General features: G+C 34.8%; 3 protein-coding genes across 3 annotated transcripts in view; 1 reads left to right on the forward strand and 2 right to left on the reverse strand.

Annotated features, from left to right (window-relative positions):
- Positions 1-540, reverse strand: part of LOC110466848 (puratrophin-1-like) — a 107,870-nt gene extending 107,330 nt beyond the window's left edge. Inside the window, exon 1 of the mRNA XM_021523636.1 lies at positions 122-540. Coding sequence (XP_021379311.1) covers positions 122-223 — 102 coding nt within the window. The 5' untranslated portion in view covers positions 224-540. The remainder of the gene's footprint in view (positions 1-121) is intronic.
- A 7,593-nt stretch (positions 541-8,133) lies between these two features.
- On the reverse strand, positions 8,134-10,379 carry LOC110466845 (zinc finger protein-like). Its single transcript, XM_021523630.1, has one exon. The coding sequence runs from the start codon at positions 10,177-10,179 to the stop codon at positions 8,197-8,199; it is 1,983 nt and encodes a 660-aa protein (XP_021379305.1). The 5' UTR covers positions 10,180-10,379; the 3' UTR covers positions 8,134-8,196.
- Positions 10,380-10,461: 82 nt separating this feature from the next.
- On the forward strand, positions 10,462-15,566 carry LOC110466846 (sorting nexin-20-like). Its single transcript, XM_021523631.1, has 3 exons — positions 10,462-10,721; positions 14,183-14,298; positions 14,715-15,566. Exons 1-3 carry the CDS (start codon positions 10,562-10,564, stop codon positions 15,384-15,386), a joined length of 948 nt encoding a protein of 315 aa, XP_021379306.1. The 5' UTR covers positions 10,462-10,561; the 3' UTR covers positions 15,387-15,566.
- Positions 15,567-15,955: the final 389 nt, after the last annotated feature.

Raw genomic sequence — 15,955 nt, forward strand, 5'->3', positions numbered from 1 at the left:
CCCCCTCTAATATTATAGCTTTTACCTTTCCATGATGTGTGTTAATGTACATTTCGATGATTACCTGGACAGGTGTGTTAATGGTTACCTGAACAGGTGTGTCTAGTGTTAAATACATTACCTCTTTTTTCCGGAAATATCCTAGGACCATATTGGCAAATCCAAGGGATAGACCCCTTAGGGTGCGTTCTCCTCCCAATAGGCCACTCCGGGAGGATGTCATGATGTATCCCTTCCTCACAGAAAATTTCACCCCCTCCCCGGACCAGTCTGTCTCTCATTGGTCCTGTCTGTGTCGTACATCCCCAGGTAAGTGTCACACTATACACACCTGTGTATGTCAACTTACATCCGGCAAAACTGTCTCCATCAAATCAATGATTCGACAAGTAAATCCAAGTGTATCATACTGATCTTGGACATGTAATACTGCAGGTATTTACCATACCGCACAGTACACAAGGAAAGCGTCAATATTGGGCTGTTATCACTGCATATTGTACGTATAGTGGGAGTCTACACCTGATATTACAGGTAACATAACCCCATACTAGAATATATATGTACTTATCAAGCGGAGACTCGCTGACCCAAAACTGTCTTCTACCGTCATTTAAATAATTACCTATATATATGTACACGATGTTCCACACACAGGTAAGCTCTGCTTTATAACCATCACATTCTTTACTGTCCCTTTCTCAGTCCCATCACCCTAGCCCCCTCCTCACCCCCTCACTTTACACTTATGCGTACATACACACACACACAGCAACAGACAACTTTAAGTAAATTCTATTTTGTAAAACTAATGTAGGGTTGAGAGACTGTGTAGAATGTACAATACATACGAAATTGTCCATTAAATTGGACACTTTAACACCGTAAGTGGTAAAAGTTGACAGTCTAGCAGGTACTGTATCTACTGTACATAAAACATTAATACTAGAGGATCGTGGTACTATCTCGGACGAGGAATTCAGTCGACAGAGTCTGTTTTGTGTAGGCGGAAAGGCTTCTATTAACTTGAATTATTGCCCAATCCTATTGAATTTTTCAGTAAAATACCTTAGGCAGAAGGTCGTGGGTTCGATTCTCAATGTAGTCATGCTGTTCAGTGGTGGGCGGCTTTAGCTTTAGAGGGATGGAAAGGGGGGGGGGGGGGGGGGGGGGGGGGAGACTGCCGTGGCACCTTACCCTTCTTTGGCGACAGACTTACTGTACACGATAGGTATAGTGTCACAGAGCTTTATTTCATTTGTTTTTCGAGCCACAAACGTCATCATTTTAGACGTAAATATAAATATATATAATTCAAATTCTTCAAATTTAGAAACAAAATGCCAGCCTCGCCAAACATAGTATATCCTTAACTTGTACAATGGTTTTACTTACAACTTGTTTAGAGGCATCAGTTTTATTCATATGATAAAATAATAAAATGCCACAGGAAAAGGAATATATTTTAACGTCATTCTGAAGACATAATGGAATCAATACCATTTTTTCAAAGTAGCAATCATTAACGCAATCATTGTCGTTATGTCTAATCAGCAATATTAACGTTATGTATGATAAAGAATCTTTATTGTTGTTTTGTAGGCCTATAATCAGAAATATTACCGTTATGTATGATGAAGAATCTTAATTGCCGTTTTGTAGGCCATAAAGAATCTTTATTGTTGTTTTGTAGGCCTATAAACAGAAATATTACCGTTATGTATGATGAAGAATGTTAATTGCCGTTTTGTAAGCCTATAATCAGTAATATTCCCGTTATGTATGATGAAGAATGTTAATTGCCGTTTTGTAAGCCTATAATCAGTAATATTCCCGTTATGTATGATGAAGAATGTTAATTGCCGTTTTGTAGGCCTATAATAAGAAATATTAACGTCATGTATGATAAAGAATCTTAATTGCCGTTTTGTAAGCCTATAATCAGTAATATTACCGTTATGTATGATGAAGAATGTTAATTGCCGTTTTGTAGGCCTATAATCAGAAATATTAACGTCATGTATGATAAAGAATCTTAATTGCCGTTTTGTAGGCCTATAATCAGAAATATTAATGTTATGTATGATAAAGAATCTTAATTGCCTATATGTAGGCCTATAATCATCGATATTAACGTTATGTATGATAAAGAATCTTAATTGCCTTTTTGTAGGCCTATAATCAGAAATATTAATGTTATGTATGATAAAGAATCTTAATTGACGTTATGTAGGCCTATAATCAGCGATATTAACGTTATGTATGATAAAGAATCTTAATTGCCGTTTTGTAGTCCTATAATCAGAAATATTAATGTTATGTATGATAAAGAATCTTAATTGCCGTTTTGTAGTCCTATAATCAGAAATATTAATGTTATGTATGATAAAGAATCTTAATTGCCGTTTTGTAGTCCTATAATCAGAAATATTAATGTTATGTATGATAAAGAATCTTAATTGCCGTTTTGTAAGCCTGTAATCAGTAATATTACCGTTATGTATGATCAAGAATGTTAATTGCCGTTTTGTAGGCCTATAATAAGAAATATTAACGTCATGTATGATAAAGAATCTTAATTGCCGTTTGTAGGCTTATAATCAAAAATATTACCGTTATGTATGATCAAGAATGTTAATTGCCGTTTTGTAGGCCTATAATAAGAAATATTAACGTCATGTATGATAAAGAATCTTAATTGCCGTTTTGTAAGCCTATAATCAGTAATATTCCCGTTATGTATGATGAAGAATGTTAATTGCCGTTTTGTAGGCGTATAATCAGAAATATTAACGTCATGTATGATAAAGAATCTTAATTGCCGTTTTGTAAGCCTATAATCAGTAATATTACCGTTATGTATGATCAAGAATGTTAATTGCCGTTTTGTAGGCCTATAATAAGAAATATTAACGTCATGTATGATAAAGAATCTTAATTGCCGTTTTGTAGGACTATAATCAGAAATATTACCGTTATGTATGATAAAGAATCTTAATTGCCGTTTGTAGGCTTATAATCAAAAATATTACCGTTATGTATGATAAAGAATCTTAATTGCCGTTTTGTAGGCCTATAATCAAAAATATTACCGTTACGTATGATAAAGAATCTTAATTGCCATTTTGTAGGCCTATGATCAGAAATATTACCGTTATGTATGATAAAGAATCTTAATTGCCGTTTTGTAGGCCTATGATCAGAAATATTACCGTTATGTATGATAAAGAATGTTAATTGTTGTTTTGTAAGCCTATAATCAGAAATATTGCCGTTATGTAGGTCTCTAATCAGAAATATTGCCATTACTTATAAACAGAAATCAGGAAAGTCGCCGTTATGTGTTAGAAAGAAACGACGTCGTTACGTGTGATAAACGTTGTGGTTACAACACGTAATGTCGCCGTTATTTATGATCAGGATTATCGCCGCTATTTATGATCAGGATTATCGCCGTTATTTATGATCAGGATTATCGCCGTTATTTATGATCAGGATTATTGCCGCTATTTATTATCAGGATTATCGCCGTTATTTATAATCAGGATTATCGCCGCTATTTTAACATAATGATTATTACAGTATATAATTGGGCATGTCGTTGTCGTTATAATTAATTTGTTCCCGTTATAAATGTCAAATGAGAGTGATCCGATCGAAAGTCTTTTATATCATTTTTGTTTACAAACCGCGGAAGTTCAAAATCTCTACACACGCTTAATTTTTTATATGTGTATTATTGTGTCTGATTATAATTCCTTTTTTCTCGAGAATGTTTCAACTGTAAAATACTTTTAACTGAAAAATTGAGAGTCGGAATCCCACGCGCATTTTGTCATTGTCGTGCTCCTTTCTACAATGTCAAAGTTATACAACGAAACAGTGACGTCCTTCCAAGGGACATAACTCATGTCAGTGACTCAACTTGGATGCAATCTGTTTTGATAATTCACAAACAAATTTAAACTCGCATGATTGATGATGCTCTTCTCACGAGTTTGTTTACAAAGTTGTTTTTATAAACGTGTAAGTTTTATATTAGACCACATTTGATTCTATAGATATGATTGTGTGTAGTTGTATGTTACCGCGCTCCACCGCCCGTAAATATTTACAAAGGCTTGTCAGACATATGAAAGCATAGACGGTGATGGTCTTATCCACAGGGACATAAGGATTTGTTACTGTAGGTTATAACAAACTCAATTGTACCTATGGTCTTGTCAAACATAAAAAAAACAACTTTTATCGGTTTAGCAACGTGGTTATGTTTAATTGAACTTTTAATATATATACATCCGGTAGGGTATGCTCAATGAGTCAATCGGCGGAACATCGCAATGCTTATTTATCTATGATCTCTATCTTCTACAGGTTCTGTACTCCTATAACATAAGAGAACGCAGATTGACATTTTCCAGGTATAATGTTATTCATATGATAATGAAACGTTGAACCTTTACATTTCACCCAAAGACCCACCAATGTCCATCCGCGGCTTCACCCCGATACCTCAGTTTCAAGTTGTCCGCCTAATTAGTTCGGCTAAGCTACAGTCACGAGCGGAGACCTAAACATTAATTACATTGAAGCATTTTTTTCTCAGTTTTCTACAAGCCCGGAACAGTGCATAACGTAACCTCAGGTTACCGGTTTCCGCGCAAGAAGCAACTCATATCTGCAGAAAACTGTTGAAATTACGGATCACTGTCATAAACATGTATACAATCTACTAAAGGAACCGAAAAACTAGCAACATAAAACTGTATTTAAAAAAAAATCAGAACAAACAATTTTTAACAAATTTCTCCCGTCGGAAGTAGCCGTCATATGTTTCCGTCATATGTTTCCGTGTGTCTTCTTTGATTTAGTGTTCAAAGAAAGATAACTCGAATACACTAAAAAGAAATTCCTTACAGTGACCTGCAAGAACAAAAGCTTCGTTTGGAATAAAAAAAAACACCCATCTTTGATCGTCAAATTAATTATCGAAACAACTTTTTTAAAATTTCACATTTTTAATAGATTTTTCAAGATGCCAAATTGAACGAATTCATGTAATTTTTTTTAATTTATTTGTTATATTTAGTTATAATATATAATCTGTTATTATTTTTTTCTGCAGTTTTATATCGGTTTTGGTTGATGGTAAGTTATTTCTCATTTTGTTCTGTTTAAAATTGGTGAAAATTGAAACTTCATTGCATTACAAGGTTTACGTTTCATTGAAAACTCTTGTTTATCTATATAAGAATGTCCCCTTGGCTCTTCGGAAATGGAAAAAAATCGGCGAGGAGATGTGACCTCATTTGCATACGACATTTTCGTACGTTTGTCTGACTACAAAAAAGACCAGTTCATGAATGAAATATATCACCGTTTTTCAGGTATGGGCTCATTTTGAGCAAGATAAAAAGTGCATTAAGCAAAACTGCATATTTATGCGTGTTTTTTTAATCGGTGATTAATTCTTATGTTTTCCGGACGAATTTCCGGTATTTTTTGTGTCAGTTTACAGACGATGGCCAAACGTCTAAAATATCCTTGTGTTGTGTCCAGCAGGTCACGTATTTATGAGATATAGCTTGATAAAATGGCTACACGGAAATACATAACGCGCGAAAACTGGTGACTAGACGATACCTAGAATTGAAGGTAATTCATACAATTTTCGGAGGATGACCTGAAGATGCTGGACACACATAAAATGTGTATACTATTACATAAAGAAATTACATTACGTAAAGAAATGTACACGTATATAACCAGAGACGTATAAAGCCAGTATGTAGTATATACGTCTCTGATATAACACAGTATATATATATATATATGTGCCCATCACCAGCACCTGTGATATTGAATACAATTATGTTAAAGTTTACATATTTCCTGTGTACACGATCGACTCCAATGATGTACATGATATAGGAAAGATAACTCTTGCACATTTTCACGCTAAAATATTCAGTCAAGGCGGTCAAAAAGATAATATTTTAATGATTTTCACAACTTCCAAGGCAATATACATCAACAAAATAAAGTAAGGATATTTTTGCTCAAAGCACTCAACAAATCAAACATTTACTGACAATTTTCTAATGTTAAACATTATATTGATAAATTGTGAGTACATTTGTACATAAATAAAACAATAATTACTGATTGTACTTGTGTAGAGAGAGAATACTTTAAAATAATACCTAATAGTACTTGTCACATTTAACATATACTTCATAAACTGATGAGAGTCAGAACTCTGAAGCCGGCCATTAGGACCAATGTAGGTGAACCAAACAATAAAATTAAAAGTGAATTTCTACAACTTATGGACAATCAACATGACGATAATGACTTTTTATCATTTTTTTTGAAGTAAGTGTTTAAAAGTATCTTCATAAATCCTTTTGGAAAGACCTTAACACATTTAAAAATAATTTATAATTTTGAAAGAGTTCAAAAGTATCAACCCATCATGACACTGATGATTCATAAATTATGAAAATAAATTCAGTTAGTATAGACATAAACTTTGTATATGTCTACTTCAGATACTTTTAGAACACACAGTAGGATGATTTTTGTGGGTTTTATTTTTTTAATTTTAAGTAGGGAGATTTCGTTGCGGCATCACAGCATAACATGCTTTTTTAAATAACTGTCAATTTTTACCATATTATTGTTTTCAAATCTTGTACATGTATTAAACATGCAAAAAAAAAAATGTCTGCTCAATGATAACTTGACAAGGAGGCCATGGCCAGTCCAACTTAAAACGTTGAAGCACTTTTATACCTACACTGCTGGTGTACGAAGTAACACTTTAATCAAACAACATGTGCACTAAATTGTCAATCAATTGGACAATCTATGAAATTGTTGAATGACATTCATTGACTGGCCAAAAAAGCCCTGTGATGACTCTCTATAGCAGACTTCAATTCACACATATACTGGTAATTAAACCCCCAAAATTGATTGACATGGATTGGACATTAATATTATAACAAAAAGTTCAGAAAAATGTATTTTCTGAGTGATAAGTAAATATGTAAGCAACTGTATTTTATGCAATAAATTTGAGGTCAGGTAGCTTTACCCACTATAGAAATATATATAGGAACCAGCCATAATTCATACCTATATATAGCTACTGACCCCATACAAATCTGTATTGGTCAGTGACAAACTATATATAATAGTTCACATATGCATACAGAGTATCATGAATTGAAGATTATAGATTATTCAAAATGGGAAAAAAAGTTACAGAAATTTAAATCAAATCACACACAAGAAGTCATTTCAGCATCCACTATTCTAAATTTATAACTGTCCAAGTACAGTACTAGTGTTAACTTAATTAATATTTTTCAACTACAATGAAATGGAGATTTTTTATTTCTTAGTTAATATGTAGAGTAATAGACACAAGGGCTATATTATTACAATAATTCCTATTTTCTTCCACAATCTATATATACTGCAAGTAGTACATAAATCATTGTACTCTCCTTGTGGCTTTTAATATTATGTCTAAACAGTACTTCTAGGTCTTGAAAAAGAAATTCAGTTATTAATGAATTAAAAGTACACATACATTTGGATGAAGAGTATGTTAACAAATTAAAAAATATAACTTGAAAAAAAATGATTGTTTTACACAAATTTTCCTGGAAAACTTGGTAACCACACAAATTACCGTAAAGCTACAGTTGAAATTTGTATATTAATATTTTCAGAGTTTCTGAAAACTGTCAAAATATTATATAAACTGGTAGTGGTATACTCATTTAGTCATTGAAGTTATCATTATTCAAAATGAGTAATTATTAAAGTGAATCATGAACCACCATTATACTTTTTTCAACATGATCCACCCGTTTTAATTATTCAAAATGAGTAATTAAATAACTATATATTTATGTAAATATTCAAGTGAATCATGAACCACCATTATACTTTTTTCAACATGAGCCACCAGTTTAAATTATTCAACATGTACCACCATCCCCTTATAATTTTCCACATGAGTTACCAATTATAATTATACAAATGTATATATACACAAAATGTATATAATTATATACGGTGGCTCTGACATGTCGAATAATTATATATATATACATTTTGTATGTATATATAATTATTCGACATGAGCCACCAGTTATAATTATAAACATTTTGTATATATATTTATTCGACATGAGCCACCAGTTGGATAGTTTGGTAACAGCCAGAGTTAACACCCTCCATGCCCTCTATCCTTGTGAGGGTAATCGGGAATGGCTCACCGGCGGGGTTTGTAATGAAGATCTGTTGCTCACCACTGGAATTCTCATCAATCTTACATTGTGCTGTACTCATTGTGTTTTCCACATGTACAATGTTTGGTATCACTTCACCTTCTCCAAGTTCCTCAAAGTTTATGGTTTCTGATGGCACCATACTTTTTGGATAGTCAAACAACCTGAACCTCTTTTTCGGCATTTCTCCTTCTCCGTGCTGTTTTAACATGTGGTCTTTGAGCTTGTCATAGCGGGTGGTGGAAAATATGCATAATTTACACTTATACTGACGGGTATTTGTGTGAAGTAGCATATGTCGCTTCATGTTTTTCACCAAAGAGAAACTTTGTCCACAAATTTCACACTGGTGAGGTTTTTCATGGGTATGAGTAAGCATGTGGTACTTTAAGTTTTGTCGCTTTGTTGCTTGGAATGTGCAGCCAGGAACTTCACACTTGTATGTGTTACCAGTGTGTATCAGTCTGTGTGCTTTCAGCTGGCTCTTGTGTGCTGTGGTGAACCCGCAAATATCACAAAGATGGTCCTTCGTTTGGCTGTGAGTAATCATGTGATTTTTCAGTGCATGCTTCCATTTAAATCCAGCATTACATTCTGTGCACACAAAAGGCTTACTGTCTAAGTGCTTTGGAAGATGAATATTTAGTTGAGTTTTTGTTTTGAATTTGGTCTCACAAAATTGGCAAAAATATGGATATTGTCCAGAATGTTTTTCAAGATGTACTTTCAGAACTTGCTTGTCATCAGCTTGGAAATCGCAAAAACTACATTTATTGTCCTCGTGTAAGTGATTCCGATGGTGATTAGTCAGAACTTTGAGCCGTGGAGAGGAGAAGTCACATTTGTCACATTTGTATTTAGAACTTGCATTCATGTGGGAAGAGCGGTGTCTTCTGAAATGATACATGACTTCTGAATTGTAAGGGCAGTCCTGACATTCATAGATTTCTCTCCCCGATTTTGTTTTCGTCACATTGTAACATACCATTGGACTGTCTACATAGTTTTCAAAGTACTTTGGTCTTTTGCCACGAACTCTACGTATTGGTCGACCATCTGGTGTGCTTTCAGGTTCGTCATCATCCGTTTCAGCTGGATCTTCTAATTTATCTAGATCATATGCCAACAAGTCTGGCTGGTCATCATCTTTAAACTCTTCTTCTTCTGTCTCCAACTTATCATGTTCTTTTTTATCAATTTCCTTTATTTCTGCTGTCTCTTCCATCGACTCCTCCTTCTCTTGATTTAAAGCTTTCGGAATCTTTGAGGGTAGAGGTGTTTTCCTAGGTCTACCTCTCTTTCTTTTTACCTCTACTTTTGGTGTCTGTTCGATTTTTTCATTTGCACTGATAGGATCATGGTGATTACGATGTGGATATGTCACACTCGTCTGAATGTTTGCATCCTTTGTGTTGATTTGGGATTCTTTGGATTTCACACCATCTTCGCCTCGCTGGAAAAGATCACAGAATTCCAATATTTTGCTCATTTGCATGATTTTGGCGATTTCCAAAACAGGGGTAAGAACGTTGTAATTTAATTGAATGTTACTAGTGTACATATAGTCTACAACTCTGTGTACAGCGTCTCCATATCCACTGTCTCCTTCGCTACCATCAATGTGTATTTCAATGATCTGAGGAGTTTTTTGGGAAAATGCCCGTGGTAAATCTTGCCCGAGTCCGAGAAAGGACGCGAAATAAGGACTCGCTGCTGCCAATACATTGGAATGGGCGAATATTTGATCACCACAGACTTTCAGGATGACATCACAAAACCTTGACACGTTTCTCTGTGCATTTAATTCGGAAAGTATTGATGAAAGCTGGTTTTCATCTCCGAAGGACGCCTTCCTGTCGCCCTCCGACGCCATTTTGAATTGACAACTGAAATTTACTGCAATTTTATTGGTTGAAAATAGTGTATGTCCTTCGAAAATTATATCATTGATACATTCAAACTTAATTTATAAATTGGATAGTCGTAACAAATAGAATATACAAGGTAGATGAACAACTCTAGTAAAACTGAGGATTCATATTCAGCAACATTGACCGCTCCCATTTTAATCCGTTCGTAATTACTTTCATTTTGGACTGTTTGGCATAGATAAAACGAAAGATGTTCCGAAAGTATATCGTCGATAGAAAAGGAGTTATCCCCAAGCGAACTTACAGATAAACTTCCTGTCTGCTGTCAAACAAAAACAATGTGGACATTTGCATACTGCTGTGTATTTTATTTCCCCTGAAAGCATGGCTTCTCTTCTAAGGAAGGATCATCTGAAAAATAACTTAGAGAAGGCATGCATTCGTCGGGATGATGTCCAGGATCTCGTATTATTGGATGAAAGTGATGCATTTCTTGACACAAACCTCACTTTAGAGATTGATGACCAGGATGAGGATGCGAAAAGTGGGTCTCAATATTATAGAGACAAATGTTTTTTTTTATGTATTTTGAAACCCCCAATATAGTTCAGGACATATAATTCTGTTGAAAAAGGTGACTGTCAGACTGATCTTATATCCATATGGAGTTTAATTATACTAGCTGCTTCTGTAGGATTTTTTCTTAAGTACTAAATGAAAAAATCCTTTTATTTGACAATAAAAAATATAAGATTCATTCAATTACGGACTTCGAAAGTGATTCGATAAGCGTTCTTATTCGAACTTGTGAGGGATTGTCCCTTGTTTGAGGGAATTTCAATTCCGTGGATCTACATTGGTAATTAAGATGGTTTATAGAAATAGTTTCCAAAAAGATTGTCTTTCTAGCCTAAGTTTCCTCTGGCTTCAACACCAGACTGATTTTTACAGATATGTAAAAGCCCAGGAATATGAGGGAAAACTACTACCTTATTGGCAAGCTAGCTTTTCCAGGGATGCTGGTCACAGTATAACCCTGTGTATAACCCTTTGATGAACTCACATGTGGTCAGTGGAAGGATGGGTGCCCGCCAACACCTTACATTTTGTGGTAGTGTAATGACCCTTTGTCGTTTCGCCCTTTATCCCATTCCCACTACAGGTCTTTTCGCCCTAAACCCAGTTCGCCCAAGGTTGTTTCGTCTTACAATTATATATTTAAAGTTATAAATATCAGTTGAAATTGTTCTACATTATGAAAAAAATGAAAATAGAAATGATGAGCAACAACACCACTGAATCCGGTACAAAGTATAATGTTTGATTTATATCCTACGTGCCGACATGTTTCGGCCAAAGGGAGGCTGTCTTCAGAGCGCAGTTACATGATATTTGCAACTATGGTACAATGACAATAAAGATCATATGTGACTAGAACAATAAAGAATAACTGTGACGTCATCAAGTTGCTAAGAGTTACAGCCTGAAAGGGTGAAAAAGTTTAGCCATTTGTGATTGGTACATAAGAGAATAAATGCTAAATAATTTCAGTATGATGCACTAATAAAAGATTTTATAAAAGTATCATCGAAAATTTGAATGTATGAGTTGTAGTATTACAGTATTAACAACGCAAGAGATGATTAAAGGAACAGAAATAAGGGATAATAAACATGAAATTAAATGTATCAAAAGTGCTCAAATAAGCAAAACTCTAAGGTTATTGTTCGGTCTCTTATTGAATGGACATTGTTATAGACAGAATATTAAGCATTATTAAATGGTCAGACCTGTTGTAAATAGGGTATAAGTCAATAAGCGTGTGAGCAGTTCTAGAAAGTTAGATTAGGATAAACCCAGAAGAAGAAAAGGTCCTCGCATCAGAGAGATCTGTAGGGTAATTGTTTGTGGAGATCTGGTCGAACACGTACAATTCTAACGAGTATTATTACAAAAAAAGCAAAGGAAGACCTGGAAAAACTTCAAAAAACTCAGACTACATTTGTATTAGTCGTACACACTAAACAGGACTTAACATTTTAACCTAAAAATATTTTTAGGGCGAAACAACTTAGTGCAAAATGACCAAGGCCAAACACGATTTAGGGTGAAACGACCGACACCGTGGTGTCATGTAAGGCGAGTTCCTAGCATCCTCAATATCCAGGGGTAACGCTCACTTCCGCTCTCTGCACCCCTGGAATATGTCATAGCAAAATTAAAGGCACACGGCTAGCTATTTGATTGGTGTCAGGTATAAAAATCTGACCAATCACTAGGCTGATACTTGTCCTTTGAAGATTACAGAGGTGCGACGCACAACTTCCAAACCAAAAAGTTTTACCGTTACGCGACTGCGAGACTCTTTAGATGTGCATCAAAGGATCAAACTAGACTTCTCTTCTCATGCACATGCTCTATAAGGGAAGTCTAAGACAATAGTATTGTTGTCCGTCCGTCCGGCGTAAACTTTGTTTGTCCGGCAATCTCCTCCTACATTTTTCTACCGATTTATTTGAAACTTGGTATACATTATAATCACAATATGAAGTTTCGTCTCCCTTAAAAGAATTTTGATTCGCCAATTTTTTCCAAAAGTTATTGCCCTTTGTTCATTTCAGTATTTGATTTTTGTCTGGAGATCTTCTCCTACATTTTTCAACAGACCTCTTTGAAACTTGGTATACATTATAATCACAATATGAAGTTTCGTCTCCCTTAAAAGAATTTTGATTCGCCAATTTTTTCCAAAAGTTATTGCCCTTTGTTCATTTTAGTATTTGATTTTTGTCTGGAGATCTTCTCCTACATTTTTCAACAGACCTCTTTGAAACTTGGTATACATTATAATCATGATATGAAGTTGTGTCTCCCTTAAAAGAATTTTGATTCAAATTTTTTTTACAAAAGTTATTGCCCTTTGTTCATTTCAGTATTTGATTTTTGTCTGGAGATCTTCTCCTACATTTTTCAACGGATCTCTTTAAAACTTGGAATACATTATAATCATGATATGAAGTTGTGTTTCCCTTAAAAGGATTTTGATTTGACAATTTTTCCAAACGTTATTGCCCTTTGTTCATTTCAGTATTTGATTTTTGTCTGGAGATCTTCTCCTACATTTTTCAACGGATCTCATTGAAACTTCGTATACATTATAATCATGATATGAAGTTGTGTCTCCCTTAAAAGAATTTTGATTCGACAATTTTTTCCAAAAGTTATTGCCCTTTGTTCATTTCAGTATTTGATTTTTGTCCTGAGATCCTCTCCTACATTTTTCAACGGATCTCTTTGAAACTTGGAATACATTATAATCATGATATGAAGTTGTGTTTCCCCTAAAAGAATTTTGATTTGACAATTTTTTCCAAACGTTATTGCCCTTTGTTCATTTCAGTATTTGATTTTTGTCTGACATTCTCCTACATTTTTCAACGGATCTCTTTGAAACTTGGTATACTTTATAATCATGATATGAAGTTGTGTCTCCCTTAAAAGAATTTTGATTCAACGATTTTGAAAATTTAATGCCTTTTGTTCATTTCAGTATTTGATCTTTTGTCTGAAGATTTTCTCCTACATTTTTATAGCATATCAGCTAACCACTCATAGAATGATGCAGATCTTATTTCAATGTAAGAAAGTATATAACACTTTATGGCATTTGACAGGCGTATTTTGTTCCGCCCCGCGATACTCTTGTTAATATTGTGATATTTGAAATCAGGCATCCCATCCTATAACATACAGTATATACATTTATAGAGCATTATGCATTTTTTTTTTTTTTTTTCCCCTTTTGCAAAAAGTTATTTGTTATTTAGTATCCTTGGAAGGCTATAGACAATTCACATGTTAACTTGGGGCCGATTTTCATGGTCTAGGTGTATGATGGTGTTGCAGTGACAATGTGTTTTTACCTATTGCTAAAAAAATGGTCAGGTAAAAATAAATTATTGTTGAAGCTTGAATGTTCTGATATATGAAATCATTCTGCTGTAGGTTTGGCGAGTCCTGCTGGATCAGTATCGTTTGAAGGGGATTTCCCTGGGACTGGCATGGTCAGTTTTGATGTAGTTTCAGCAGACAAGATCAAAGATGGACGCTCAAGTTTTGTGGTAGGTACATTTAATGCTGACAGACTTGTTTGAGTGATTCTGTAGGGGGTACCAAGTGCTGACAAATCTTCTTTGCAAGTTACATGTTTGAATTATTACGACATGCTCATGTATGTGGGATTGGATTCATATTTAAGATCACATATCATTTCTCATCCATTTTTTTTTTTTTATTACACTATACATAAATTGGAATGAATTGTACAACAAATGCATAATACCATGCTTTTGTTTTCCTTTTGCTCATCTTGTGTAAACAGTTTTGTTTGTTACATTGTTAGTCATTGACTGCTATGGCCAGCAGTATTTGGTTTGATGGGAAGTAAATTGAGACACCTAATATCTATCAACTGATTATATATCATTATTTGTACATACACTATTCATTCTTTGCTCATCTTTGTTTGATTTCACAGAAATACACCATACTGGTAAGCAGCCACAATAAGATCCAGAAGGTCCCAGGAACAGTCGAGAAAAGATACTCGGATTTTGAAAAGTTGAATACATGTCTCCGAAAACGTTTTCCAGATCTGATGGAGGAGGTGTCCTTTCCGGGGAAATTGTTGATTGGTAATTTTAAAAATGAGACTATCGCTCGCCGTAGTCGTGCCTTTGAGCAGTATCTTACTCACCTCTTCTCTATACATAGGGTAAGATTCTCACCTGAATTTGTTGCATTTTTTTATGAGGAAGATCTGCGAGATGGTTACGCTGCTATGGAAAGAGGGTGTTACTCGGATGCTATTTCCATTCTGGAGAAGTGTCTGCCAGTTCAAGAGAAGTTACAAGGCGACTGGCACCCTGATGTGATAGGTACGCTTTGTAGTCTAGTCATCTGCTATCATGCAATTGACAAGATCGACATGGCGCTCAAGTATGCAGACTCTGCCCTTTCTTGTCTTAAAGGCAATAGGCGTGATAAACATTATCTCCCCTTGTTACATCTTGACATTTACTTTCATTGGATGCAGGGCAAGGACAAAGCTCATCTAGAGGAAAAGCTGGCCCAATTGCGCAAAGATGGCATCAATACTGATAAAGATATCAATCTGAAGGCCCTTGTACTGGATCGCTTCAAAAGTTGACAGTGAACAAGATAGTGACTGTCAAAACCTGTCACTATCAGAAAAAAATCTTAAGAAAAAGCTTGGTAACCTGCTTTTTCATATCAGTTTTAGTCAACATTAATGAAGTTTTTAGGTCACCTGAGACAAAGTCTCAAGTGACCTATTGCGATCGCCTTTTGTCTGTCGTCGTCCGTCGTGCGTCCGTAAACAATTTACATTTTCGACTTCTTCTCCAAAACCACTGAACCAATTTCAATGAACTTTTGCAGGAACCTTCCATGGACAAAGGTCAACAAAAATAGTTGCCGGGTTTAGTCCCAAGCCCCCAGGGGCCTGGGGGGGCGGGGCCAAAAAGGGTCGAATTTACTTAAATTTCAAAAATCTTCTTCTCAAGACCCAGATATGGTAGAATCAAATACTCTTCATAGATGGAAGGGTCTTAAGGTGCTTTACCAAAATTGTGAATTTCTTGACCCTGGGGTCTCACGTTTTCCCCTGGGGAGGGGGTAAACTTTACTATAGTTTATATAGGGAAATCACATTTTGGACCAACATTTGTTTAATTTCCATTGGAAGTAATTCAATTT

The sequence above is a fragment of the Mizuhopecten yessoensis genome, unplaced genomic scaffold (assembly GCF_002113885.1).
Source record: "Mizuhopecten yessoensis strain PY_sf001 unplaced genomic scaffold, ASM211388v2 scaffold11145, whole genome shotgun sequence".
NCBI lineage: Eukaryota > Metazoa > Mollusca > Bivalvia > Pectinida > Pectinidae > Mizuhopecten > Mizuhopecten yessoensis.

Coding starts and splice junctions, on each gene's coding strand:
- LOC110466845 (XM_021523630.1), bottom strand. CDS start 10,179: ATGGCGTCGGAGGGCGACAGGAAGGCGTCCTTCGGAGATGAAAACCAG.
- LOC110466846 (XM_021523631.1), top strand. CDS start 10,562: ATGGCTTCTCTTCTAAGGAAGGATCATCTGAAAAATAACTTAGAGAAG. Junction 10,722..14,182: donor CCAGGATGAGGATGCGAAAA/GTGGGTCTCAAT, acceptor ATTCTGCTGTAG/GTTTGGCGAGTCCTGCTGGA. Junction 14,299..14,714: donor ATGGACGCTCAAGTTTTGTG/GTAGGTACATTT, acceptor TTGATTTCACAG/AAATACACCATACTGGTAAG.